The sequence below is a fragment of the Talpa europaea genome (assembly GCF_964194135.1).
Source record: "Talpa europaea genome assembly, chromosome: 3".
Lineage (NCBI taxonomy): Eukaryota > Metazoa > Chordata > Mammalia > Eulipotyphla > Talpidae > Talpa > Talpa europaea.
This window is the reverse complement of record NC_140069.1, coordinates 7,071,794-7,096,576: the sequence shown is the minus strand read 5'-3', so window position 1 is coordinate 7,096,576 and position 24,783 is coordinate 7,071,794. Positions and strand designations below refer to the sequence as shown.

The window sequence follows — 24,783 nt, the reverse complement described above, 5'->3', positions numbered from 1 at the left end:
CTGATAACCAGGAAAGCTGTTCTGAGCTGGTTTTGTTTTCCTAGAGAGCTCAGCACCAGAGCAGAAGGTGGAGGAGCGGGGGCGGAGCAGAAGAGGGATCGGAGGGCTGGAGCTGCTCCCAGGATTGGTTTAGCGAACAGACCAAGGATAACCTCCATCCTGTAGCTGTCAGGACTTGTCTGACACTGAGGCGAAGAGTGTCCTAGACACGAACCTGCCTCAGGGTTAGGTGAGTCACGCCTCATTTCTGTCATCGATAAACTGAAAGAGCTATAAGGTGTCTAAAGAAGCTTCCAGTTATAATACCCTCCAAGCTGAAAATGAGCTACTGAGAAAAAGTTGAACATTGTAGAAAAAAATTCAGACCAACTGGGTGAAACAGCTCCAGGGTGCTGCCCCAAGGTCTCACAGCAGGAGGGTGGCCCTGGCTCTGACACCCCAGGAAACCACAGTAACTAAACAGCAAGCGGAAAAGTAAGAAAGGTCAAAATCCTTTCAAAATCCTACATTTTTATTATACTTCACAATGTCTGTTATAAAACTATGGCACAATATAAATATAACCTTCCAAAAAAGTCTGAAATACTTAGAAAACAAGCTTCATGATTGAATCAGTACAAAGACGGATAGGGTGACCAGGGCCTCAGGGTACAAGCAATTTCTCCCTGCTTGCTCATCAATTCAAACACTGTTGAAAGAAGGGGGAAAAAAATATGGCAAGGTGAATTCAATCAGTCACAAAGGCCAGCATCTAAATGACATACACTCAGCACAGGCAGAGGGTTCATAAGAGGCTCTGAATTATCATTCTAAACTGAAAAAAAGAAACCACAGAAATATTCAAAATAGGAGATTAGACTAAGAGATTACGGTGCACATGGTGAGTACTCCAGACCACTGCTAGAAACTACGTCAGAGGGACATGTGTCTGGGGCCTGCAGCCTCCTTGGGGTGAGAGGTCAGCTCTAGGTAACGAAGCAGCTCTGCCTTTGGAGGCTGTAAGCTTCCAATTAAGTGAAGGTTGCTAGGCTTCCGTGTTATATAGAACAGGAGAACGTTTTCAAAATATGTGAGTGAAAACTGGGTTATAAGATAGCACTACAATATGAACCCAATGTTGTCAAAAATTATGCATGCATGTATGTGTATAAATATAAATTATGTGTGTCCATGAAGATTACTCATAAGAAAAAAGATAAGAGGGCCTCCCTGGTGGTGCAGGTGGTTGAGCGCAGTGCTGCGAAGCTGTCCGCAGCCTCTGCAGTGTGGGTTCGATCCCGGCCGGCCAGGGAGCAAGCCACATGGCATGGCACACCTTTCCTGTCTCGCCCGCTGCTCCCCTCAGCAGTGTATTTCAGTCAGTCTGCCTGTTCTGTTCCCTGCTCTCTCTCCGGTGAATCCTCTCAAGCCTCCTGCACATCTGGCCTGTACCCTGGTTCTTGTATAAATAAATAAATAAATAAATAAATAAATAAATAAATAAATAAATAAATAAATCTTTAAAAAAAAAGAAAGAAAAAAGATAGAGAAAAGAGGTTAAAAGATATAGATGTATCTTAAGTGTTCAGTGGGTTATATGGTTCTCGGTGATTATGATTTCAGTCCTTTCCTGTCTTCCCCCCATATTTTATAAGTTTTCAACAACGAACTGGTATTGTTTTCATATTGAGAAAGTTATTAAAAAGAAATATGACACAAACACAAGAGGGCGACAGATAACCAACCAGTAGTCTATTTCTCCTTCAACTTATTTATTAATACAAGTCAGCTGACATGTATACATGTAAATATAATCAGGTAGTGAATTTGGAGGAAAAAGCTATAGTTTCTCTGGAACAGTAAGGAATTCCGTATCTCTGTCTGGATCCTTCCTAGTGATTCTCAGTGTGGACTAAAAGTGTCAGCATTACCTAGAAATTTGTCAGAAATAGAATCTAACTGATCAGATTTTCACATAAGTTAAGAATCTGTTTCACCAAATTCTCCAGGTGAGACGGGTGCAAGGTCAAGTTTGAGAACCACCGCCTTAGACTAATGCTTTCCAAAGTCCCAATGGGGGAGGGAAGCTCTAGAGTCAGAAGGTAGAAATGGCTTGCCCGAGAGCTGGGGAGGGCCCAAGGGGCAGTGGGAAACGGATGACACCGTTACGCAGACGGCAACAGGAACCAACAAGAATGAACTTATGTGGAAAGTAGTTTCACAGGGAAGACTCGTCGGTGTAGGAGTATCAGAGGTTGAGCATCCCTTAGTTTAAAATAACGCAATTATATTTTGTCAAATTCAATTTCAGGAAATGATGGGTTAGATTTAACATCATCTCTGCATCGAGCAAAAAGGAAAGCACTAGTTTCCTTTGCATTATGCACAGCACCTGACTTCATCTGAGAAGTCTAAGGAAAGGGGAGTAGCTAAGATTTTTAAGATCAAGATCAAAATGGGAAAGCAAAAGGAACAAATACCTAAATAGCTGCTAGGCCCTGGAAGACACTCTGGCCCCCACAACTTCGTTATCATGCTTGAAATGATGGATCAGTCAGTTCATGATCAACTTTTATTTCATTTCCATGCATGTCATCTATAATTTGCTGTTTCAACTAGAACAAAACCATACAGTGATATCAAATCAAATTTTCTTGTCTTTAGTGAACATCTTCATGCATATTATGTTTTATAAGGACACACTTTTACTTAGAAAGCACCTTCTTAACTCAATTTAAAAATCCAATAAAATACACTAAAACACACAGGGCTCACCATGTGCTAGGAAGACATGCAATACCCCAGTGTTATTTTTTAGTATTGATATGAGTTAGCGTGTCTAGTACCAGACATAATAGTACTGTCTTCATTTAACTGATAAGAAAGCAGAGACACCTGCTGCTCCTTTGCTGGACTTCCCTATTTTGTCTACTTGGGCCACATCGTTATGCTATAAAGACTTACTTCACTTGATCCTCATTGAAAATTTTAGAATTTGAAGAGCTTATCTGGATGGTGGCAGTGATATCTGCGTGGACACTGGTGTAGACCACCTGGGTTTGAATCCTGGCTTGGATGTCTAGTGAGTGATCTCTGACTCAATTTTCTCTGCTTTAAATAAGGGCAATTACAGTCAGTACTTGGGAGAGGTGAGGAGAAATGAGTGATTTACAGATGAAGTAGAAATAGTAGCTCTCACCAAAAAGCCCATTTGCTCCATTCTACTTCCTGCAAGGGGCCAAGAGCACAGTCACTGCATCAGGGAAAGCGGTGACAAGTCTGCACATGGCTGGTTGCTCTCTCTGTCCTCCCTGGCAGACTCTGCTGAGACCCAGACGATTCTGTGTGCCTGGGTCCCTGAATTACTGTCACTGTATGGAGCACTGCCCCTCAGTGGACGTGGACACAAGGGGGAAATACACCTTTGGTAAACTTTCCTGTATTTAAGGTAAGGTACGCCTGGATTAGTGAAGGTGAAAATCAAATCCTTTATAGGAAATCAGTTGCATCTTAGTTATACAGTGAAACATGAGGTAGCCTGTTAAAAGTGATTTTGCAGTTTTTTGGATATGGTCATGGAGAGCTGGCAAGCTTTAAAAAAAGTTTGCAAAACATGTACAATAACAAACTCATTTGGCAGTAATGTCTGACCTGACCTGAATTCACTTAGTGGTAAGTGCGGAATTGAACTAAGGCAGGACCCCAGAGTCTTTTACTTACCTCACTTCATGTAAATATCCCCGCTTCACTGCAGAGATAAATGTATGTTTAATTATGAGGACTAGTCTGAGAAGCCACTGGAGAGGGGGGAGGTGTTATATAATACACGGTTTATGCAACTTGGTACCTTTCTGAAATCTGTACAATTTTGAAACACTAATGCCAAGAGTTTTGTTCTGAATAAGAGATTGAGGACTTAGATAGAGACATATATTTGTATGTGTGTACACACACACACACACACACACACACACACTTTGCATCTAAATTATCTCTGTGATTAAATCTCTGAAACTGTTTTGAAGGACATCTTGTATCGTATTTAGTTAGAATTAGATAATGATTATTTTCTTAATTTTTTTCATACTTTGGAATTTTATGTGAACACATCTGACTTTTATAACAGAAGGGGAAAAGAAAATCTCCCTCTTACCCATCCTCCCACCCACACGGACAGCTCTCACTTCACGAGATGTCCCATAATATTAATTGGCGGGGAAGCCTATCAGGACATGAGGCAGTATCTGGCAGATTAAATGCCAAAACCTTCCTATCACGGATTATCATTTTGCATAAAGATGAGGTTTGAAAACTCTATTACATAACCCAGAGGCTACCAGTCAACTGCTAGCCATACCACTGCAGGATTTCAAAGAACTTAAGAAATAACTTGCTTCCCATAACTGAGGATCCAACCTGCACATGCCCAGCGATTCTCATTTGAGGGAGAAAGAAAAGAAGAAAAGCCAAGAAAGTACAAACAATCCCTAACCCAAACCACCATGCCCGCCGCCGCAGTTGGAGACTGCAAACAGGAAATGCGCTGCAGCTGGGGAAATCTTCCCTCTGCTCCCACAGCTCTGAAGCAACAGCCGCCTCTAACTGTAAAGGAGACGCAGGCCCTTGTGCAAGCTGCAGCCTCTCCACAGGCTCGAGGAGGAACCAGAGGCACAGAGCTCTGACGGGACAAGGATCCTCCTGGGAACCCCCTACTATTTAAAAAGAGGTCTTCACATACATTTCTTTTTTTTCTTAAAATTGCTTTGTTGAGCTTATTTATTTTCTTACATGGTTATTAATTTTTGTACCATATTTGATTTCTCCCCTCAGGGGTAGCCCCTCTAGTTCTCCCACCACCAAGCACCTGTTCTTTTCTAGAACTCCCGCTGTGCTGGGCCTTCTGGGATATGGGTGAGATGGTTTTTCTCCGTCCACTGAGAATCTATTTCAGTCCACCAGCTACTGTTTTCTGGTCCCATTTGTGGTTTGGTAATTAAATGGATGCAGTTCTCTGTTAACTCCTTAGCTTGTTCCACAGGATCACAGGCAAAGAGGGTCCGATAAGGGGCATAAGAGGGACCCCAAACTGTTTTATAAGCAGTGAGTGTCCTTGCGATGGTTAAAAAGTTGAACCTAATTTCAGCGCTGTCTATTTAATCAAACAAATGACAAGAAATACTAGAAACAGTAAAAAGTCAAGATCATCCTGCTTTCTTTTTTCCTAACAAGAAAGCTGCATTGTAAAGAAATCCTCAATCATTAATAGCTTAACTATTAGAGGTCATTCAAAGCAGAAGGGACAAAAGTGCATAAAGGCATAGAAGATTTCTATAATTCCTATAATTCAGGAAGAACAAACAATTTGCTATGTCTGGAGCTGGCTTTGATCACGAAGGCATTTTTTTAATTATATATATTTTTTACATCATTTTTGCACAATATATGCATTTTCATCTTGGTTATGGTCCCCATACAATTCCCACCCCTCTTATTTTGACCGTAATCCCTCCTACTCCTCCCCACCCCCCACCCCGTAGTGTGTCTCTGGTTTATAGTTGCTAATTGATTTTGATTTTTACTTTATTATAATTAGTCTTTTTTCTGGTCCCTTATTTAAGTTTTCTAAATTTCTGCTATGAGTGAGACCATCTGGTATTTTTCTTTTTCTTTCTGGCTTATTTCGCTGAGCATGATCCCTTCTAGCTCCATCCATGTTGCTGCAAATTGCATGAGTTTATCTTTCTTGATGGCCGAGTAATATTCCATTGTGTATATGGACCACCTCTTCTTGATCCAGTCATCTATTTTGGGGCATTTGTGTTGTTTCCATAGCCTAGCTATTGTAAATAGTGCCGCTATAAACATAGGGGTGCAGGTGCCCTTTTGAATTAATGATTCTGTGTCCTTTGGGTAAATACCTAGGAGTGGAATTGCTGGATCATATGGAAGCTCCATCTTTAGCAGGTTGGGGAATCTCCACACAGCTCTCCATAGTGGTTGGACCAGTTTGCACTCCCACCAGCAGTGCAGGAGAGTTCCTTTCTCTCCACATCCTCACCAACATTTGTTGTTGCTAGTTTTTTTAGTATGTGCCATTCTCACTGGTGTAAGATGGTACCTCATTTTTACTTTTGATTTGCATTTCCCTGATTACAAGTGATGCTGAACATTTTTTCTTATGCCTATTGGCCTTTCACATTTCCTCTTTGGAAAAGTTCCTTTTTAGACCTTCTGCCCATTTTTTGACTGGATTATTTACTTTGTTTTTGTTGAGACTCTTCACTCTTTGTAGATTTTTGTGATCAGTCCTTTATCATTAGTGTTGAGCGCAAAAATTTTCTCCCAGTCGGTGGGGCGTCTGCTTTGGTCACTATCTCTTTTGCTGTGCAGAAGCTCTTTAATTTGATACAGTCCCAGCTGTTTATCTTTGCCTTTGCTATCACTGCTTTGGGTGATGAGTTTTTAAAGATGTTTCTGAGGTTTACGTCATGCAGTGTTTTGCCTATATTTCCTTCTATATATTTTATGATTTCGGGTCTTATGTCTAGTTCTTTAATCCATTTTGAGTTAGTTTTTGTGCATGGTGTGAGGTAGTAGTCAAGCTTCATTCTTTTGCATGTAGCGACCCAGTTTTCCCAGCACCATTTATTGAACAAACTTTCTTTGCTCCATTTTATATTCTTTGCTCTCACGAAGGCATTTTTATGTAAAGGAAGGATGAATTCAGAGACTGGCAAGTCAACCAAAGAAATATTTCTAGTAATTTGAAAAAGCCATTATTTACTAAACATATACTATGAACCAAATGCTATGTTAAGCATTTCACATAAAAACCCCAAACACTTAACCACCTTGCCACAAACGTTAAAAACACCAAGAAAACAGATCATGTCCACAAGTCTCTGGCTTCTCACCACTAGGAGGCAGCATTTCCTAGACATATTCAAACCTGACAACTAGAGTCACTTCTGGGAGGAAATGCTAGCTTCCAATTAATGACTACCTTAAGGACTCTTAACTGGAGGGAGAAATTCAAGACAAACTGGTTTAAAAAAATCTGTAACAGTGAAAAGTTGGGGGCCTCCCCTGGTTGTGCAGGCGGTTGAGCCCTGTGCTGTGAAGCTGCACATCCCCTGCAGTGCTGGTTCAATGCTGGCCGGCCGGCGAGGTCCCACATGGCGAGCAGACCTCTCCTGTCTCACCCGCTGTCCCCCTCAGCAGTGTATTTCAGTCAGTCTGCCTATTCTATTCCCCGCTCTGTCTCTGGTGAATCCTCTCATTCTCCCGTGCATCTGGCCTGTACCCTGGTTCTTGTATAAATAAATAAATCTTAAAAAAAAAAAAAAAAGAGTGAAAAGTTGGTTATAGATCAATGGTCTAAAGAAATATCAGAGAAGAGTTTGATTTTGCTCTGTTTTACACTGCACTTGGCAGGTGGGGGTGCATCCACAATCTGCATCCAAAATCTTCTTAATGAGGCAGGATCAGGGTTGTGGGCTTGGGAGTGCAGGGGTGGCTTGGTATGGCTGGGCAGGGTCCTGGGCTTGGCTGGGGTGCTGTACTCCCCTGGCCTTGCAAAGACTAGAAAACAGGATGGCTGTGACCTCACAGAGTCCAGGGCCTGCTGGCTAAGGGTGAGGCTCTTGCCTGGCCTTGAGGAGATGACAGCAGCCCTGCTTGTTTTATCTCCTCCTCCCTCCATTAGGGTCCCACATCCTTGGCCACTGTGCCTCTGGCTAGGGCCTTCATCTTCCTGATGGTTTGGGAGAGGCATGGCGGTGGCAGGTGCTGAACTTAGGAACAGCCTCTTCAGCACAAGTGGGTGAAGGTGGACTTGGCTCAATCCACGCAGTTTGCACAGGAGACTTAGCTGTGTCCTGGCTGTAGGGTTCCTTGCTTTGGATCTCTAGGTCGTGGTGGTGGCGGGGGTGGTATCTATCACCGCGCTTCCTCAGCACGGATGCTGCTGGTGAAGTCCTCCTTGAGGTCTAACCCCTGAGTTGGTTTTTTGGTCTAAAGATAGATGTACAAATCAGCGGGGGAAGTTGGTGCCAGGCCTGGCCCTCGTCTCCAACTGAGGTCTCACGGCACAGTGATCTTTTGTTTGTTCATTCATTTATTCACAATTCATTCTTCAAGGGGAAAAATATGATGTACTAGTTATTTTACTGATCTCTTCATCCACATATTCAGCTTCAAAGAGAGCTGTATAAATTGTTTTCATTTACCTAACCTGACTCTCCTCCACTGGTTTATCTCCAACTCTTCAAGTTTCAGATTTGCCTGACATCCCTCCCCAGAAGGTTTCTTTTTTAGGCATATTGTCCCCACCACCTCCCTTTTACGTCCATGTCCACCAGATCCTCCCGAACTCAGAGCTTCATGGTGTTGACCGATGTCCACCAGGTTACACAAATCTCTTTATCAAATCATCTGCTATGTAAATGTCCAGAGTTTGATTTTCACTGTTCTTATTTGCTTTACATAATTCTCTCAAACTCCCTCCATTTTGGTGGACATGGCTGCATTTCATCTATGGCTGAGTAATATTCCCTAGTGTGGACAGACCACATCTTCTTGATCTGTTTACTGACGGGCATTAAGGCGGCCATCACGTCCTGGCTACGGTAAATAGCGTTGCTACAGACACTGCGGAGGATGTGGGTCTTTGTGCTGACGGTTGCATTCTTTGGACAGATGCCCAAGAGTGAGATTGCTGGGTCACACGGCATTTCCACTTTTAGTTTTTTAAGGTAAATCCAGATGGCTTTCCATAGTGGCTGCACCAGGTCACATGCCCCACCGTGACACCAATGGTATCACGGGGCTCCCCTTTTGCTGAACCCTCTTCGACACTTGCTGCTGGATGGTATCTCACTGTGATTTTAACCTGCAACTCTTACTGGAAGTAATAATGAACCTTTTTTTCCACGTGTCTGTTGGCCTTCCGGATCTCCGCTTCGGTGAACCGTCTGCTCAGAACTGCTGACCACTTATTAATCGGGTTGTTTTTTTAACTGCTGCATTGTGAGGTTTTTTTTTTTTTTAATACATCTTGGATATCAATTAACCCCTTATCAGCTATATATTGTGTGAATATTTTCTCCCATTCAAAAGAGTGTCTTTTTAATCTTTTTGTATAAAAGATTTTATACACCATCTTTTCCCACCGTATAAAAACTTTTTAACTTGACATAATTCCAATGGCTTTTGTTTCCCTTGCATAGCTATGACTAAACACTTTCCCTCCCTGACGAGAATTTGCTGACTTGCACTTTTCTTCAAACTTTTTATTTTGAAAAATTTGTCTACTCGCAAAAACAACACAGACAGGTCCCCCCTGCTCCCATCAACCAGCTTCTCCTCCCAGGGGTAACATCTGACGTGTGCTGTACAGTACGCCACCAGAACCTGGATTAACGATGGCACAAGATGACCACTGGGTACAGAGCTGACTCGAGTTTCACCAGTTGGTGGATGCAGTCTGGTGTGTCTTGTTACATTGACAGTTCCATGACAAAACACACCTTTCACCACCTGTACAGGTTCGTGGAACCTGCACCATAATCAAGATGAAGCACCAACACAAGGATTCCTTTGAGCACCCTCCTGTCACCCTGCTCACCACCACAGTTCTCCATCTCTTTAATTCTGAATGATTTAGACTTTAATCAGAAAAAAGCATAAATGGCAGGTCATCTTGTTCGAAATCAGGAACTTCCTGGAATTCACTTTCCGGTGACAAGAACACTGAGTGATAGAAAGAACATGGAACTAAAAGACAAAAGAGATTTCTACATGTACTTGGGTGGCCCCAGAGGACAGGCAAGTATCTGAGCCTGAGCACTCTGGTCCCTGGCTTCCCATCAGGGAGGTGTCCCACTGCTGACCTCACAACTGGGAGGACTGACGTGCCAGGGATGAGGAATCTTTACAGGGGGTTCTTTGGAAAGTGCCAGTCTCACAAGCTTCATAATCTGTAACTAGTCCCCGCAGGGAAAGTGTGTATGCTCTAAGGCCAGCACCAAGGAAAATCTAGTGAAATACAAATTGCTTAGAACATGGAATTTCATCTATCTGGGCGTAAAAGAAGCTGCAGAAAAGAGGACTAGAAAGATAAGCCCCAAATATCAGTGATGGTTATCTCTGGGTAGGGGGACTATAAAAGAGAAAGCACAATTTTATCCTTGTATTTTAAATTTTCCCCACTAGGCATATGTTCTTTTTATAGTAGAAAGAAACACATTAAGTCCCTTGCAGTGGCTATTAATACCATGTTGTTTGAATATTAATGCAGTCTATTAATATGTTAACAATCCACTCTGTGTGACTCAAGGACTTTGCAGTTTACCAAGTTTCTCAGGTGGGTGGTATGATTTGAAATTCATGCAAACAAAGAGGTAGGTAGTAAAGGTACCTTTCCTCACCCTCCCAGTGAGGAAACTCATGCTCAAAAGTTAGGCAACATCAACCTACTTGGGGGCAGGGTTGGAGTCACACCAAAGCCCTTGATTTCGGATGCCAGTGACTCTCAAACCATGGTCCATAGGTCCCTAGAGGTCCCCAAGGTCAAAAGTGATTTTTATAGTTTTTTATAATAACTGAGAGGATTTATGTGACTTTTCTACTTTTGACATTTGCACAGACAATGCAAAAGTAACCGAAGGGAAACTTCTGATGCCTTTATGTTACCCCGGGGAGTTGCATAAAGTACTTTCAAGGGCATCACACCAAGACACACAGATATCTTGAGGTACAAGCTGAATTAGCTGGTTTTATTTGTTAGGTTAGGTTTTTGTTTTTTTAGAGAAACACCACTGTTTTCCTTCAAAAGAATGACTGACAAACTGTGGAACGGAGACTTGAGTATTTGGCAAACATTTTCTCAAAAATGAAAGAGCCTGTCACTGCAAGATAAACAAGTGATAGTATTTGTTGCTAATGATAAAATTGGAGTTTTCAGGGAAAGTTAAAATTCTGGAAAACTTCTGTTACCATGAGCTTGACAGCTTCCGGATACTTAAAGTTCATTTGCATGGTTTGAAATTCACAATTCTAGTAACTTTTTTTTTTTTTTAGAGGCATGTTTTATTTATTTATTTTATTTGTTTGTTTTGTTTTTGTTTATACAAGCACTGGGTACAGTCAGAAGCGCGGGAGGGTGAGAGAATTCACCAGAGCCAGAGCGCAGGCAGAAGGACCGAAGCACACTGCTGAGGGGAGCAGCGGGGGGCAGGAGAGGTCTGCGCGCCATGTGGGACCCTCCTCCCGTGGCCGGGGAGCAGCCGGGGATGGAACTGGCGCCGCGGAGGCTGCGGGCAGCTTCGCAACCCAGCGCTCAACCGCTGCGCCACCGGGGAGGCCTACAATTCTAGTAACTTTTAAGAACCAACACTTGTCAGGTTTTGACAGGCTCCCGGATGAGGGCCCACTTTTGCCTTCTTCACCCAAAACCACATATTGCAACAAAATGAATGAAGGGATTTTAAAATTTCTTAGCTTTAAATGCAAAAACAGCAAAGATGGATAGAAATAGTCCCCATAAACAAAAGCTCTTTGGTGTCCTCAGTCATTTTTAAGATTGGTGTCCTAAGATCAAAAAGTTTGAGAACTACTACTGGTGAACCTCTCCCTCTTCAATCTACTAGAACTTACAATGAGGGAAACTAAGAGGGAAAAGCTGGCAAGAAAGCAGGCTGCAGCGAACACAACAGGAGTCTGACGACCACTGACAGGTTCCAGTGACACATGGGTGAGTCCCTGGCGTCCACAGAGCCCACAAAGGCAACATGGTGGCCATGTACCTGGTGGGGAGCAGCCCCACTGAAATGGTGCATGGTCCTTAGAGAACTTGAGCTCAGGCGCTAATTCCACCACTCCCCAGGCCTATTCTTTTTTTGAGGTTTGGCGCACTTATCTGTAAAATGGAACAGGACCCCCCACACCCGCCTTTACACAGCAACTGCTGTAGAGACCACACAAAAAAGATGGAAATATTCAAAGCTAGCTTTTAAGCAAGTTTCATGTGTCAGGCGCAGTGCTTGGTGATCTACTTCCATGATTTCTATGCACTCCCATCGCTTCCAAGAAACCGATACTATTATTTCTGTGCACACTGAAGGAAAACAGCATTAAAGGAGTTACGTGATGTGCCGAGCCTCAAAAGCTAGGAAGGTGGAGATGGGATTCCATGTCTGATTGAGACCAAAATGCATATTCCTCCCACCACCGACACTTCACAGCCCTTTTCACCCTGTTTTAAGAGGGAAACAACTTTTTACCTAAAATCTTGTTCTTGGATGTGGAGGGGAGGGAGAGGGAGAGTCAGTTACTTAAGTCGTGGCTTGGTACGTGGACTCTGCCAGGAGCTGGGAGTTCACCAGCGACAACGAAGTCCTCAGAGGCAGGTCAGCTTTAAGTGAGAACCTGGCTATAAATCCAGCCTCAGCCCCGCAGCCTTCATGAGCCTCAGAGAACAGCACTTTGGGGAATCTCCTGAGAAACCCTGGTTCCCAGGATCTACAAGCTGGGAGTGCTCCCCACACTCCTCATGAGGGGACTGTGGTGCTTGCAAGCTGACCCAGAAATCCCGCCCCTCCCTGAGGGCTGGGCTTCCTCTGCCCCCTCTGCTTCCCTTCCCTGGCAAAACATGAAAAGGGAGGCAGCAAGCTGCTGACTTGCTGTCAGGCTGCCTGTATGCCTGGGACGGTCTTTTTATTCCCTGAGAATAGTGTTCCTCAGAAACCAACTGTAGTACAGGCTGATTCTTTTACCTGCTCCCTTGGCAGGAATCCACACTATCTTCAAAGGAAAATGTTTGTTTTTATTTTTTCAATTAAATGAATTGGGCTGTCCAGCAACTTCTTCTAGAATTTTCTTAGACTTCTACTTCTTAAAGGGGAGTAGACATGGAAGGAGGAGGTCTGGAGTTTGGGGTGTGTTTAGGGGAAGCTAAGCAGTGCCTGAGCACAAAGATTTGTAAGGATGGCGAGTCTCCACAGAGGGAGGGGACTGGCTATGCAGGAAGTGTCGATGTGACACTAGGAAACATGGACATGATGACTCTTGACTTAAGCCAAATACATGGACACTAGAGGTTAGCAAGCTACTCCTATGAAAACGCCCACCATGGGGAAAATAGAACTTCCTCCTGGAGCGAGTCTCCACCAGCTATTACCCAAGTGAGCTGTCGGAGCCTCGTTTCACTTCCTCATTTCCCACCACACCACCCCGCCTGTGGTGCCGCCTGCGGAGGCAGGCATGACCTGGCAGGAGGAAAAGTTAGAGGGCCCCCATCTGAAAAAGATATATATAATCTTTATGGAAATATCAGGGATTTGTCAAATAAACCCTGGAGTGTGGGAACATGTGGGTGGTAAGTTCAAAATCATCCTTTCTCAAGTTTCTGAAAATAAGTCATATTTCTATTTCCAACATTTATTTTCTTTAGGATTAGTTGTCACTGTGTAAGACTAGCTCAACGGCATAAACAACCATTCAAGTTAATTAGAATTAAATTGTCAGACACATACACAAATATGTTTCTCTAGTATGAGAGAAAGAAAAGAATATTCTGACTGGCCAAATAATCAGGTCAACATACTTCATGGGGTAGGTAGTTCTCATTTTCCCAGTAGAATGTATTCCTCTGTACAGTAGCTGTTGTATCAAGTAGATTTGTGACAAGCTTCTCACACAGGCCTTTAAGTAGCTGATACCTACGTAACTGACTCAAGACATCTTGACCTTGATGCTTTAAGGAGGCAAAGGTACAACATAGACTGGGGCAGTCAGCGGGAGGGAAGGAAGCAGCAGCTCTTTTCCAGGGTAGGGCTGAGGAAAGGATAGTACACACAGCTTTCCTTGGGCAGCTTTCCACTTTCTTGTACCCCATCTCTTGGGACTTAGGAGATAAGAGAGTTATTAAACATCTACACAGTGAGGGTGGGGGAGGGTAGGGAAGCCCAGACAAGGCTGCCTGGCTCACAGATGCCCAGCCCCCATGCTGTGTCCACCTCCGAAGGTCAGTTCCCTGAGGTTCCAGGGTTTTAGAGATCCTTCTTGTCATCTACTTCTGGAACCACAGATTCCCTAAATCTCAAAATCTTTTTTTTGGCATGGGTGAAAAGGGCGTGTGGATTTGAAGGCATGAATTATGATCAAAATACACGAACGTCTTCACACAAATGAGATGTATCACTTGTAACGTGGATCTCCAATGTATATTTGACAGAAATCATCATCACGCCACACCTTAAAGAGTAAAAGTAGCTAAAAGTTATCTGAAACAAAAGCAAAACAGCAGCAGAGGAAGAGAATTTAGTTCAACAATCTCCTTGGATTCAATATATCAACCCTAATACCAGTAGAGTCAAAGGCATAAATTCTAGGGATTTCGCATTGGTATTTTCTTTAAATGTGCCTCCATACCAAGAACTGAAAAAATTTTTTTTAATTTTAATTTTTCCTTAATCCATAGGACTGAAAGGTTGAGTAAAGATTACTTTTCTCATTACAATTTTCTTATGCTTTAATTAGGCTATAATTAAAAAAAAAAAGCTTTATGAAAAATGGCTTACCAGATTTTTCAGCAGTGTGGACAGTTCCTTGGTAAGAGTAGAGAACTTCACAAAAGCGGTCCCAAGATCTGGGTTGTCTCGACTTAAAAAATTACTTCCGAATTTATCAAGCACTTGTGCATAGTTTTCTTCATTCTGCACATGATCTAAAAAAGAAAGGAGGAGGAGGAGTCTGAGTTATTATTTGCCACAATGACAAGTTATTTTGCACATTGACTGATGACTAGAAAAAGCAAAGAGAAACTATGTCAGTATATTTATTGCGCATGTCCAGGCAGGGGTCAGCAGGACACTGAATGTCCTCATTCTATTAAAGGAGCCCCCCCTTTTCTATCACAGCATGTAGCTCACTTACATTCCAGTCAATCCACAGCGGCCCCCATTCCTCTATCTGAGGAGTCAAGTGATCACACTTTTGAACAATTAAGAAAATATGATTATTGGGAAAAAAGGAAAAAATTCTCCTTAGCAAATCAATCATGTCATGCAAAAGAAAAATCCAGTAATTCAAACATTTTTTCTTCCTCTGCAACTAATCTTAATTCTCTTTCATTCTGTTTAAGCCCCAGGTGTGAGGAGCAGTGTGTAAAATGCTTTTCCATATCCAGCTGTTGGTGCAAAATGGGCAGGTGTGGATCAGAAAGATGCTGGTTTGAAGTTTGGTCCTGCCACCCACCTTAGCAGTTTTTTTTAGCTACCACAGCTTCTGTCCTAGCCAGCACGTAAGAGATACTAATAAAATGTGAGTAAACTTTCTCTTGCCAAGCTTTTATTTTCTGATCTATTTAAACAAGACTAATAGTCTATCCTACAAAAAGTGTGGTGCTGAGGAGCTGACATCTTTAGACTTCTTGTAAAGTATTCAAATCTCTCAAGAGTGAAAGTCCCCTCGTGGTAACAGCTCCCACCTCCTTGAAGTCCTCCTTTTATTTGGCTTCCAGGGTATCATCCCCTTCTGACCGTCCTCCCAGCTCACGCTGCTCTCTGCCATCGTCTTTGCTGAATCGTCATCTCCTTGACCTTATCATGTTTGGGGGCCCTGGCCTTAGTCTCTGGCCTAAACCTGGGCTCATTCTCTTTGGATCTCCATCTTAAGATTTTTAAATAATTTTCTATCAGCTGACAACTCCCAAACTGACATCCCCAGACAAGACCCTACCCTTGAAAAAAAACTTAGATCTTAGTTGCCTATTTAGTGTCAGATGTCCAATAACTACACTCCATGTTAACATATGAAATAAACCCTGATGTTCTACCTCCAGCCCTTTTCCCTCTGCAGTCCCCTATCTCAGTCAATGGCAAAACACGTTCTTGTAGTGGTTTAGGTTGAAATCCACCAAGTCATACTGGACTTTTCACTGTCTCATACCCCGGATGCAATCCAGTGGCAAAGCCTTTGGCATCTACCTTTAAAGGACATTGAAAAGCAGACCTCTCACAGCCATGAACCCCAGAGAACATCGCCTCTTGCCTAATTACTGCAAAAGGTTCTGCAACAGTCTCTCTGTTGAAGGGCCTCATCCCCTGCAGTCTGTTATCAGTATAGCACCCAGTGCAACCCTGCTAGGTTGTGTAGCAGATCTCGTGACTCTTTGGGCAGACATCACCACTCCTCACAGATGCCACGTTCCCAATCCTCAGACTGCTATGGCAAACCACCACGCCCACACTCTTGAGTAAGGCATGGAGTGTGACCTGCACAGACCAGAGAAATGTGAGTGGAGAAGGCATGTGCCACTTTCACATGGAAGCGTTTCAGATGCTTGTGCTCAACTCTCTTCCTCTTTCTTCCTCTGTCATGGAGTTCAGGAAGCAAGAACTTTTAAGCAGGCTCACAACAGATGCATGATTTTAATGAATAAAGGAACAAATATGCACATCAAATGTCCTTTAAAGTGTACCTTTAAAGGCTTCATTCAAATACCACCTCTTTTCTTCTTGTTAAGTCCTCCCTTATTAGCAAGGATCCTTCCTTGCCCTAATTCTTTGTATCTCTATTGCAATATTTTCCACCACATCACATCATATTTGTGGAAATACAGGCTTTTCCTGGCCGCCAGACCACGAGAGGCTCCTCTGGCTCACATCTGCATCCCTCCAACGAACACAGTGATGAGGGCTGAGGAAGCTGGGGCTCTGTAAGTATTTGTTGACTTGGACTAATTGGTTTCCTTTTCAGGAATTGAAGATGCACTTCCTTCTTCAATCTAGACTGGTCAAAATCTGAGATGAAATTTTAAAATATTTCACTCTCCAACACTGCATGCAGCAGCAACAGACTCAGGAAGGAGGCCTGAGTACAAGGAAGGGCATAAATGTCATCGCAGTCCAGTGAGTAAAGTGAGGGTCGAGTAGTCACTAATCATCACCCTATTAAAAATTCATAATGCCTACAGCAGATGTCAGCATTTCAGGCTGAGATATAAAAAAGATAAAATGCAGCTCTGGTTACTATCCAAGTTCACTCAGAGAAGCGGCTCAGAAAAACACAAAGGAAAGGCCACATCAGCTCAGAGGCCAGGATGCACATGTTTGCTGTCTCTCGGAGGCAGACGCCACCTCTGCACCCCTCTCTGTCTGCCCCGAGTCTCCTCTCACTGTTGAGAATCCCACCTCACCTGACATCCATTCTGCTGCTGGACGCCGGCAAAGAGAAATTCAACTGCCTGTCCATTTCAGCTGTTTTCAAGGGGCTCTCAATGGTGAAACAAAGTACATAGGCTTTTTGTTCTCTTAAAGTATAAAATAATTCAAATGAAGTATATCGGAATCATTAAATTAAAAGAATATCCATGTGCTCAAAAATTAAATTATTCCGGAGCACTTCTGCTCCTCTACCCTGTCCCTCAACCCAATCTCAATGTCCTCCCTTCCTCCCCGACACGGTCATTACTCTGGTGGGGAATGTCACGCAGAGAATGGAAACAAGTAGGCAAAGCTCTCAGCCTATCGGGGACCATGGACTCATCAAAAAGCAAGGATGGGGCCTCCCAGGTGGCGCAGAGGTTGAGCGCTGGGTTGCAAAGCTGCCCGCAGCCTCCGCAGTGCTGGTTCCATCCCTGGCCGCTGGCGAGGGTCCCTCTCCTGCCGCCCGCTGCTCCCCTCAGCAGTGTCCTTCGTCAGTCTGCCTGCTCTGCTCTCCGCTCTGGCTCTGGTGAATTCTCTCACCCTCCTGCGCTTCTGAGTGTACCCAGTGCTTGTATAGATAAATAAATCTTTAAAAACAAAACAAAACAAAAACCCCAAGGATGATGTGGCAAAGGCAGAGACAGGCCACAGGAAAGGAGCACTGGTGTCTTCTCTGACCTGAATGCTTTTATATTTAACAATAGCATATTTAACCCTTGCGAGAACTCTGCAAGGGAAGCATTATGCTTATCCAGCAGAGGAAACATAAGATGTGCTGGGAGAGGCAGAAGACAGACTTGATATGTAAGTACAGGCTGGGTAACAGGTCCTATCCACGTGTTTTGCTAATTCGATAACTGACTAATGGTGCTATCTATCCAAGTCTGTGTGTGTTTGTATGCACACATCTCTGCACTGCAGACACATATGAGAGACTTCCTAGAGTAGATACACATTTTGAAATAAAACAATTTGTGATCTGTATTTTTGGACAATAATAATAATCCTATTCAAGGTAAAAATGATGAGAATTAAATCGACGGTGCCAGAATAGTGCCAGGCATGTGCCATGTGGCTTGTGCCCAAAAAGCACCCCGAGGTACACGGTTAGTTCTAACACAGAGAGATGCATTAAACATCAAATAGCACAGGGACATGTCTCACGTTTTCAGTATTTTCTGCACACTTCATTCTAATCTAACACTGACAATTCGCTAGGAAGATTATATAAACACACATATTCCCTCGCACGAAATTAAAGGTTTTCCCAGCGGCTTTTCCACAGGTATGGAGTGAGGGTGAGGAGGCAGATTCTGGAGGAGAGAGGGACATGTCACAGAGCTCAGCAAGCCATTCCCATGGAAGGTGAACTCAGGGTTCAGGGAAGTGGCTTGGAGAGTACAGTCACAGCACAGGTGTAACAACAGAACGTGTCTTGTGGACATGTTAAAGTGGGAGGGATCGAGGCTCCAATTCCAGGTCTGGTTTCTTTGGTCAAGTAACTTCACCTTTGTAAGCTGCAGCCTCCCCAGCTGTAACACCGAGGTAAGGGTGGCACTGACCTCCCAGGGGAACGACGGAGACTAAGTGAGACACTGAGTGCCAGGCGCTCCATGATAAAAAGCTCAGTGAACAAGAAGACCAGGATGACAACAATGGAAGCACCAGGTTGCCCACCTTGAGCTGCTGCTGCAGGGCAAGCCTGACCCGGTGGCAGAGGCTCCCAGCAACACTCCAAAATCAATGGTGGCACCGAGTCTACATCCCCAGGGGCTGGCAATAACAAGCACCAGGGGAGTACAGTTAAAGTCAATACCCTTTAAAAGTACTGGTGTGGGGCCTCCCCGATGGCGCAGCGGTTGAGCGCTGGGTTACAAAGCTGCCCGCAGCCACCGCAGCGCTGGTTTGATCTCTGGCCGCTGGGCGAGGGTCGCACATGGTGCACAGACCTCTCCTGTCGCACCCGCTGCTCCCCTCAGCAGTGTATTTCATCAGTCTGCCTGTTCTGCTCCCCGCTCTGGCTCTGGTGAATTCTCTCGCCCTCCCACGCTTCTGACTGTACCCAGTGCTTGTATAAACAAATAAATAAATCTTAAAAAAAAAAAGTACTGGTGTAAGAATCTTCAGAATCATAGCAACGATTAAACAGGCCTTCTCTCAGAGTTGTGTGCCTAGTGTCACCTTGTGTCAGGTCTCATCAAACTGGGAGACTTTCACAAAACCTTGAGACTGGCTGCCAAGTCAACCTCCGGTTCTCCGCCACAGCTGTGATTATGGCCGCAGTTTACTTAGCACTGACTACAGCAGGCCCCGCCACAGTGACTACCCCACACCTCTGTCCAGGCTACTGTTTTATGCCAAAGAATGGTGAAACTTAGTTGGGAAGTCAAATTAGAACTCAGCTTCATTCAACTCCAAATCCCATCCTTTCCACTGACTGAGCCAGGAAAGGTGGTCTTGGACACCACAAAATGTACTGCTCACATCTGTTTGAAACCTACCATATGAAAGGTGCGATGATAAACATCCCTCCTCCACCCACAAAAAGAGAGTAAGACCTCCTATCCCATAGTAATTACAACAGCTATAATAATTGCAGTTAAAATTTGTTTACTTCATGCACCAGGAACTATGCTAAGTATTTCTTCTGCATTACCTCCTTCAATACAGTAACTTGCTTATTACTGACCCTTTTGCATAAACGAGAAACTGGCTCAGAGAGATTACAAGCTGCCCAAGGTCACTCAGCTAGTAAGTGGAACCGACAGGCACCACCCGCAGAGCCCTTGCTGTTAACCAGTGTACTTGGTTAAGTACAGGAACCACTAGAACTTCTCTAATTGAGCTAGATGTCAAGTGACCCTGGGTCAGGTGACTAAGGCTCTCAGGGGCCTTAATTTCCTCTAATAATACCTACCCAGTCTTCTCTTGGAGGCTGACAGCTAAGAGGTGAAGATACCATAGTTAATGTGAATGCTCTTTGGGAAAACAGCAGCAATAGCAACAACAGAGAACACTATGAAACCACAAGGGTCATTTCTATTTCCTGAGTACAAGGGCTGCGGGGCACTCATAAAAATCTATCCAAAAAAAGCATCCCCAACGTTGGCTTCACACAACCTAATGTTCACTGAGGTATCACTGGGTGGAGGACATAGGCCTGATTGTTGCAGAGACTTGGGTTTGAATCCTGTTCTGGTCCTGACAGGCATGGAAAAGGAATTTAATTTTTCTGGACCGTGATTTCCATGTGAAATGTGGTAAAGGCAAGACTCTAAAAAAACCTCTTTCGTTATTGTTTATTTCATAATAATAAATTTAACTCAGCAATTTGTCTAGATTTGGAAGTAGGTAAGGAAAACATGGAACCCAAAGAGCCATAGGGAAAGCATGAAGACTGTAAGGTATTTCAAGCAGATGGGGATAAAGGGGCGCTGTCCTGAGCTACAGAAGGAATGACCTGGTGGTTAAGACATAACACAAGTCAAATTTACTAGATGTGCCCATAGTCATCAGTGGTGATCTTCCTGCTGGCCTTCCATTCCTGGACCCAGAGTCTCCAAGGCTTCCACAATAGCCATGCCCTCCTTCATCCTGCCAAAGACCACATGCTTTCCAGCCAACTACCCAGTCTTGGCTGTGCAGATGAAGAACTGGGAACCATTGGTGTTTTGGTCCAGCATTTGCCATGGACAAGATTCAGGGACCTTTATGTTTCAGGATGAAATTCTCATCATCAGATTTCCCCCCACAATTTATTTCCCCCCCCACTTGCCCCCACCAATGCCCTCCTAGTGTGTGAAGTCACCGCCTGGGCACAGAAATCCTGGAATAATTCTGTGAAAGCAGGGAGCTTTATAACCAAGTCCTTTATCTCCAGGGTTCAGAGCAGGAAAGTTTTCTGCTGTCTTTGAACTCTACAAACAGCTTAAAGGGGATGCAGCCAAGGGCTTGCTGTTTACAGCAGCGTCGGAGAGCAGGGTTTACCGGGATGCCTGACGCGCATGTCTGGTGGTGGTGGCATCTGCAAGGGGCTAAAAAGATCTTTACCTTTACCAATCACCCTGAGACTACAGGTTGAAGTTGTCATGTTAATGGACATACAGATATAATCTAAGTAATATGGTATAGGGGAAGGAGGGTGGCTCCAGGATACAAAAGACAACCATGGACCCAACTCTAGATCTTCCAGTACAGGCTGCTGACCTAGTACAGTGTGTATGTATCATCTCTGACTCTGCTTTCTTAACTTCACTGATACCTGTTTGATAGGGTTACTAAGTAAAATGGATGACAACAGTCTATAAAGTGCTTCACCCAGTGAAATCTGAGGTACCAACCCTCACTGCAACATAGCTTCCTAAACTCCTTCCTGGGAGCCTAGCTTCTCTCCAGGGTCTTTATGCAAGTTATCTCCTGTGCCAAGACTCCAGAGCAACTTGTGGTTATCATTTTCTCTTCATGAGCTAAGAAGAACCTGCTGGCGGACAGCTTGGACACATGCATCATCATACTGTAGTCACAGAAGCTAGTCCACCACCTCAGCCCACCACTCTCCAAAACAAATTCACATCTTAGTCTGCCTCTTACAAGGTCAAAAAGAAGTGTAACCTCCCAGGCAAGTTTGTCATTTACTATCCTCTCAGCCTCTTACAAGGCCTAGGTTCCCAGTGTCACCTGAGAGGCTATTGTGTACCCACTGTTGGGTCAGGCAAAGAGTCAGTGCTCAGTAAATACTCACTGCATTTAGAGAATTCTCCTAGATTAAGTCTTTTTCTATTCCTCAAAAACCACTTAGCATGGGTCGTCACATGTAAAATACAATGAGCTACAACGACAATAATAAAACTCTGAAATCTGTGTCATAAATCATAGCTCTGGCACAGAGGGGTAAGTGATAAGTTCTTTTATAGTATCTTATACAGACTTTGTAGCACTAATCACACTTCCAAAATGTAATGCAGTTTGTTTTTACAAATATAAAAAAGAAGTCTTCTACTACTATAGCGATGTATCAACAAAAAAGTTATTTCCTCTTTTCTAATGTCATCTCCTTGAGATAAGCAATAAGTAACCAGGCTATAGCTCAGCAAAATGTTCTCCATGCTCAAAACAGACATGCATACAAATACAGGAGTTCCCCCCCCCCTTAATTACTTAAAAAAGTCAAGCAGGGTACTATATATGAGATTCTATGGTTTATTTTCTTCCCTACTGAATAAAGATCAAGACATTCAACACTAGTAAATCAACTTAATTACTTTAAAAGTGACTATATTCTATAATAAACTCTACTACAATTTATTTAACTATGTCTCTACTGAGAGACTTCCAGTTTTTTGCTTCCCCCCAAAACAATGCTACAATAAATATTCTTATACAAAAGGTCTTACAAGCTGTTACCTTATCTCTGGAAACCCAGATTCATAAAAGCAGAACTATTGTGAGGAATTTAAAATGTAAATGTAAAAGGTGTACATTTCAAATTTTAATTAATATTGCAATATTCCTTTCCAAAGAGGTTGGCTGTAGCAATTCAGATCCTGGCAGTGAGGCCTATTTCTCCACATGCCTCACCTGCGGACAGATCACTGTGGGTTTTGTTGTTGTTGTTCTTGCCTTACAGATGTGGAAAAACTTGATTACAGTAAGCCTGGGTTAGTATCTTTTTGTATTTTATTCTCCATTGCATTTTCTGCCCGTTTACTCACTTAGCCTTAGTTCTCCATTGCTTGCCTTTTTCCCTTAAGTTTGTAATAAAACTGTCTTGCATAAGGGACAGCAATCCTTTGCAATTTGTATTGCAAATATTTTCTCCCATTTGTCTTTTAACTTTGCTATGGTGTCCACTGTCACAAAGAAACTTACATTTAATGTAGTCAAATATTGCTACAATTACCCAAAAGAGTTTCCTGCTTATATTCCTAAACCTCCTAAAGTTTAGCATTTTTTTAACATTTAAATATTTAATCCAATGCAATTTATTTATATGCCATGAGAAAAGGTTTTAGTGTTATTAAAATATGTTACCAAATCTTTCCACTTAGTTTTATTCTCTTTTTAATATTTAAGTATTTAATCGATCAGCACTGGCACAAGGACGAGTTCCAACTTTATTTTCTTTCCTCTCTATGAAAATACAGTGTTTACTTAAGATGGTCTTCCTAGGCATAGTATCTAATAAATAAATTAAAACATGGACAACACTTGGATGGAGCAGTTAGGTTTTACAAGAAACAGAGAGCAGCTTGAAGAATAAATAGTTGGTTAAGTAGATTTAGGGTAAGATAAATTCCAGGTAAGAGGTAACAAACAGCATACCGAAAAGCACCACCTAGAACCCAGAAGTAAAGAAAGTGTTTGCTTGAGTTGCCAGAGTAATTGAGGCACAATATGGTGACCCCCATCTCTCTAGAGCTTCCTGGATTTAGTTTAAAACTGGAAAGATGAAAGTTTTAAAAGCACTGACTCGCTTTCCTACTCATTGTAACATCAGGGTTCAGATCTTTTCTGCCACACCAATCCATAAGACCAGCAACATCCATCCAGTGACCCTGAAAACAACCTGTTTTAATTTTTCAAAGCCAGTGCGGGGATGAGGGCTGGACTGAGTCCATGCTCTATATTTTCTTAGATGTAATGTTCACTAGTTTAGATACAACATTTACTTGATTATGAGCACATTAGTCACTTCCCAGGCCTCCGTTTCTCATCTCTTTCCACTCCACTCACTGCACAGGTCTACTGTTAAGATTAAAGCAACATCCTTGGAGGCAAAAAGCCCTGTGCACATTTTTTAAATTGCCTTTTTCCATCCCACTTTGGATGATTCATTCCTCTAAGTTTTCAAGGTCATTTTGAATTTGGATTTGTTCTCGCCAAGTTCTAGCCAGGCCTCTGCATGCATCTCCCCCAGCCCCTGGGGTGTTATCTGGAAACTCAGCATGCAGGCTCCCATTTCGACAGCACTGACAAATCCATTAACTACCAGAGCCCCGAGAAAAGATGCCTGCAGAGTTCCACAGGGCTATTACTCAGCATTTAAACAGCACTTGAACACTGCTCCATTACAGCAGAAGCAGAAATATTCTCTCTTCTGGCTCCATCCTCAGGTTTCCTAACTGCCAAATAAAATGCACATCACACTTTGGATTGCTGATGGTTCTCTAGGTAATTTTAATGCTTTGAGAGCTGGTGCTTAAGAAAAGCTAGAAAGGAGACAACCAATTTTCTCCTGCTCCAGCCTCACACAGAATGCCTACCCATCATCATGCCACGGAGGCAGGCCTTATAAACAGGTGTAATTGAAAACATGACCCCCATTTTCACTATTAGTTCACAAAGTTTCATCCAACACCCAAACTGGAAAACAAAGGTTAGTCCTTCTGAGCTTTAGCTTCTTGATTTATAAATTATGTGGAAAACAATTTGAGAATAAATAAAACCTCTCTGGGTTCTTGTCCTGGTGGATGATAAGAGGTCCCAGGAGAGGACATGGCTCGGGAAAAATTGCTTTAGACTGTTGTTTAGACTATTTTGATCATACATCCTTGTCAGCAAAACATTTTAAAGCATACATTTCCAATCAGTGCTTATT

At 43.1% G+C, this 24,783-nt stretch overlaps 1 protein-coding gene across 4 annotated transcripts in view; it reads right to left on the bottom strand.

The window, feature by feature from the left end:
- ASAP1 (ArfGAP with SH3 domain, ankyrin repeat and PH domain 1) overlaps positions 1-24,783 on the bottom strand; it is a gene marked incomplete at both ends in the record, with an annotated part of 251,064 nt that overhangs the window by 81,193 nt on the left and 145,088 nt on the right. For all 4 annotated transcript variants that reach the window (XM_084230492.1, XM_084230494.1, XM_084230493.1 and 1 more), the window contains one exon: positions 14,559-14,704. In XM_084230492.1, coding sequence (XP_084086618.1) covers positions 14,559-14,704 — 146 coding nt within the window. The remainder of the gene's footprint in view (positions 1-14,558; positions 14,705-24,783) is intronic.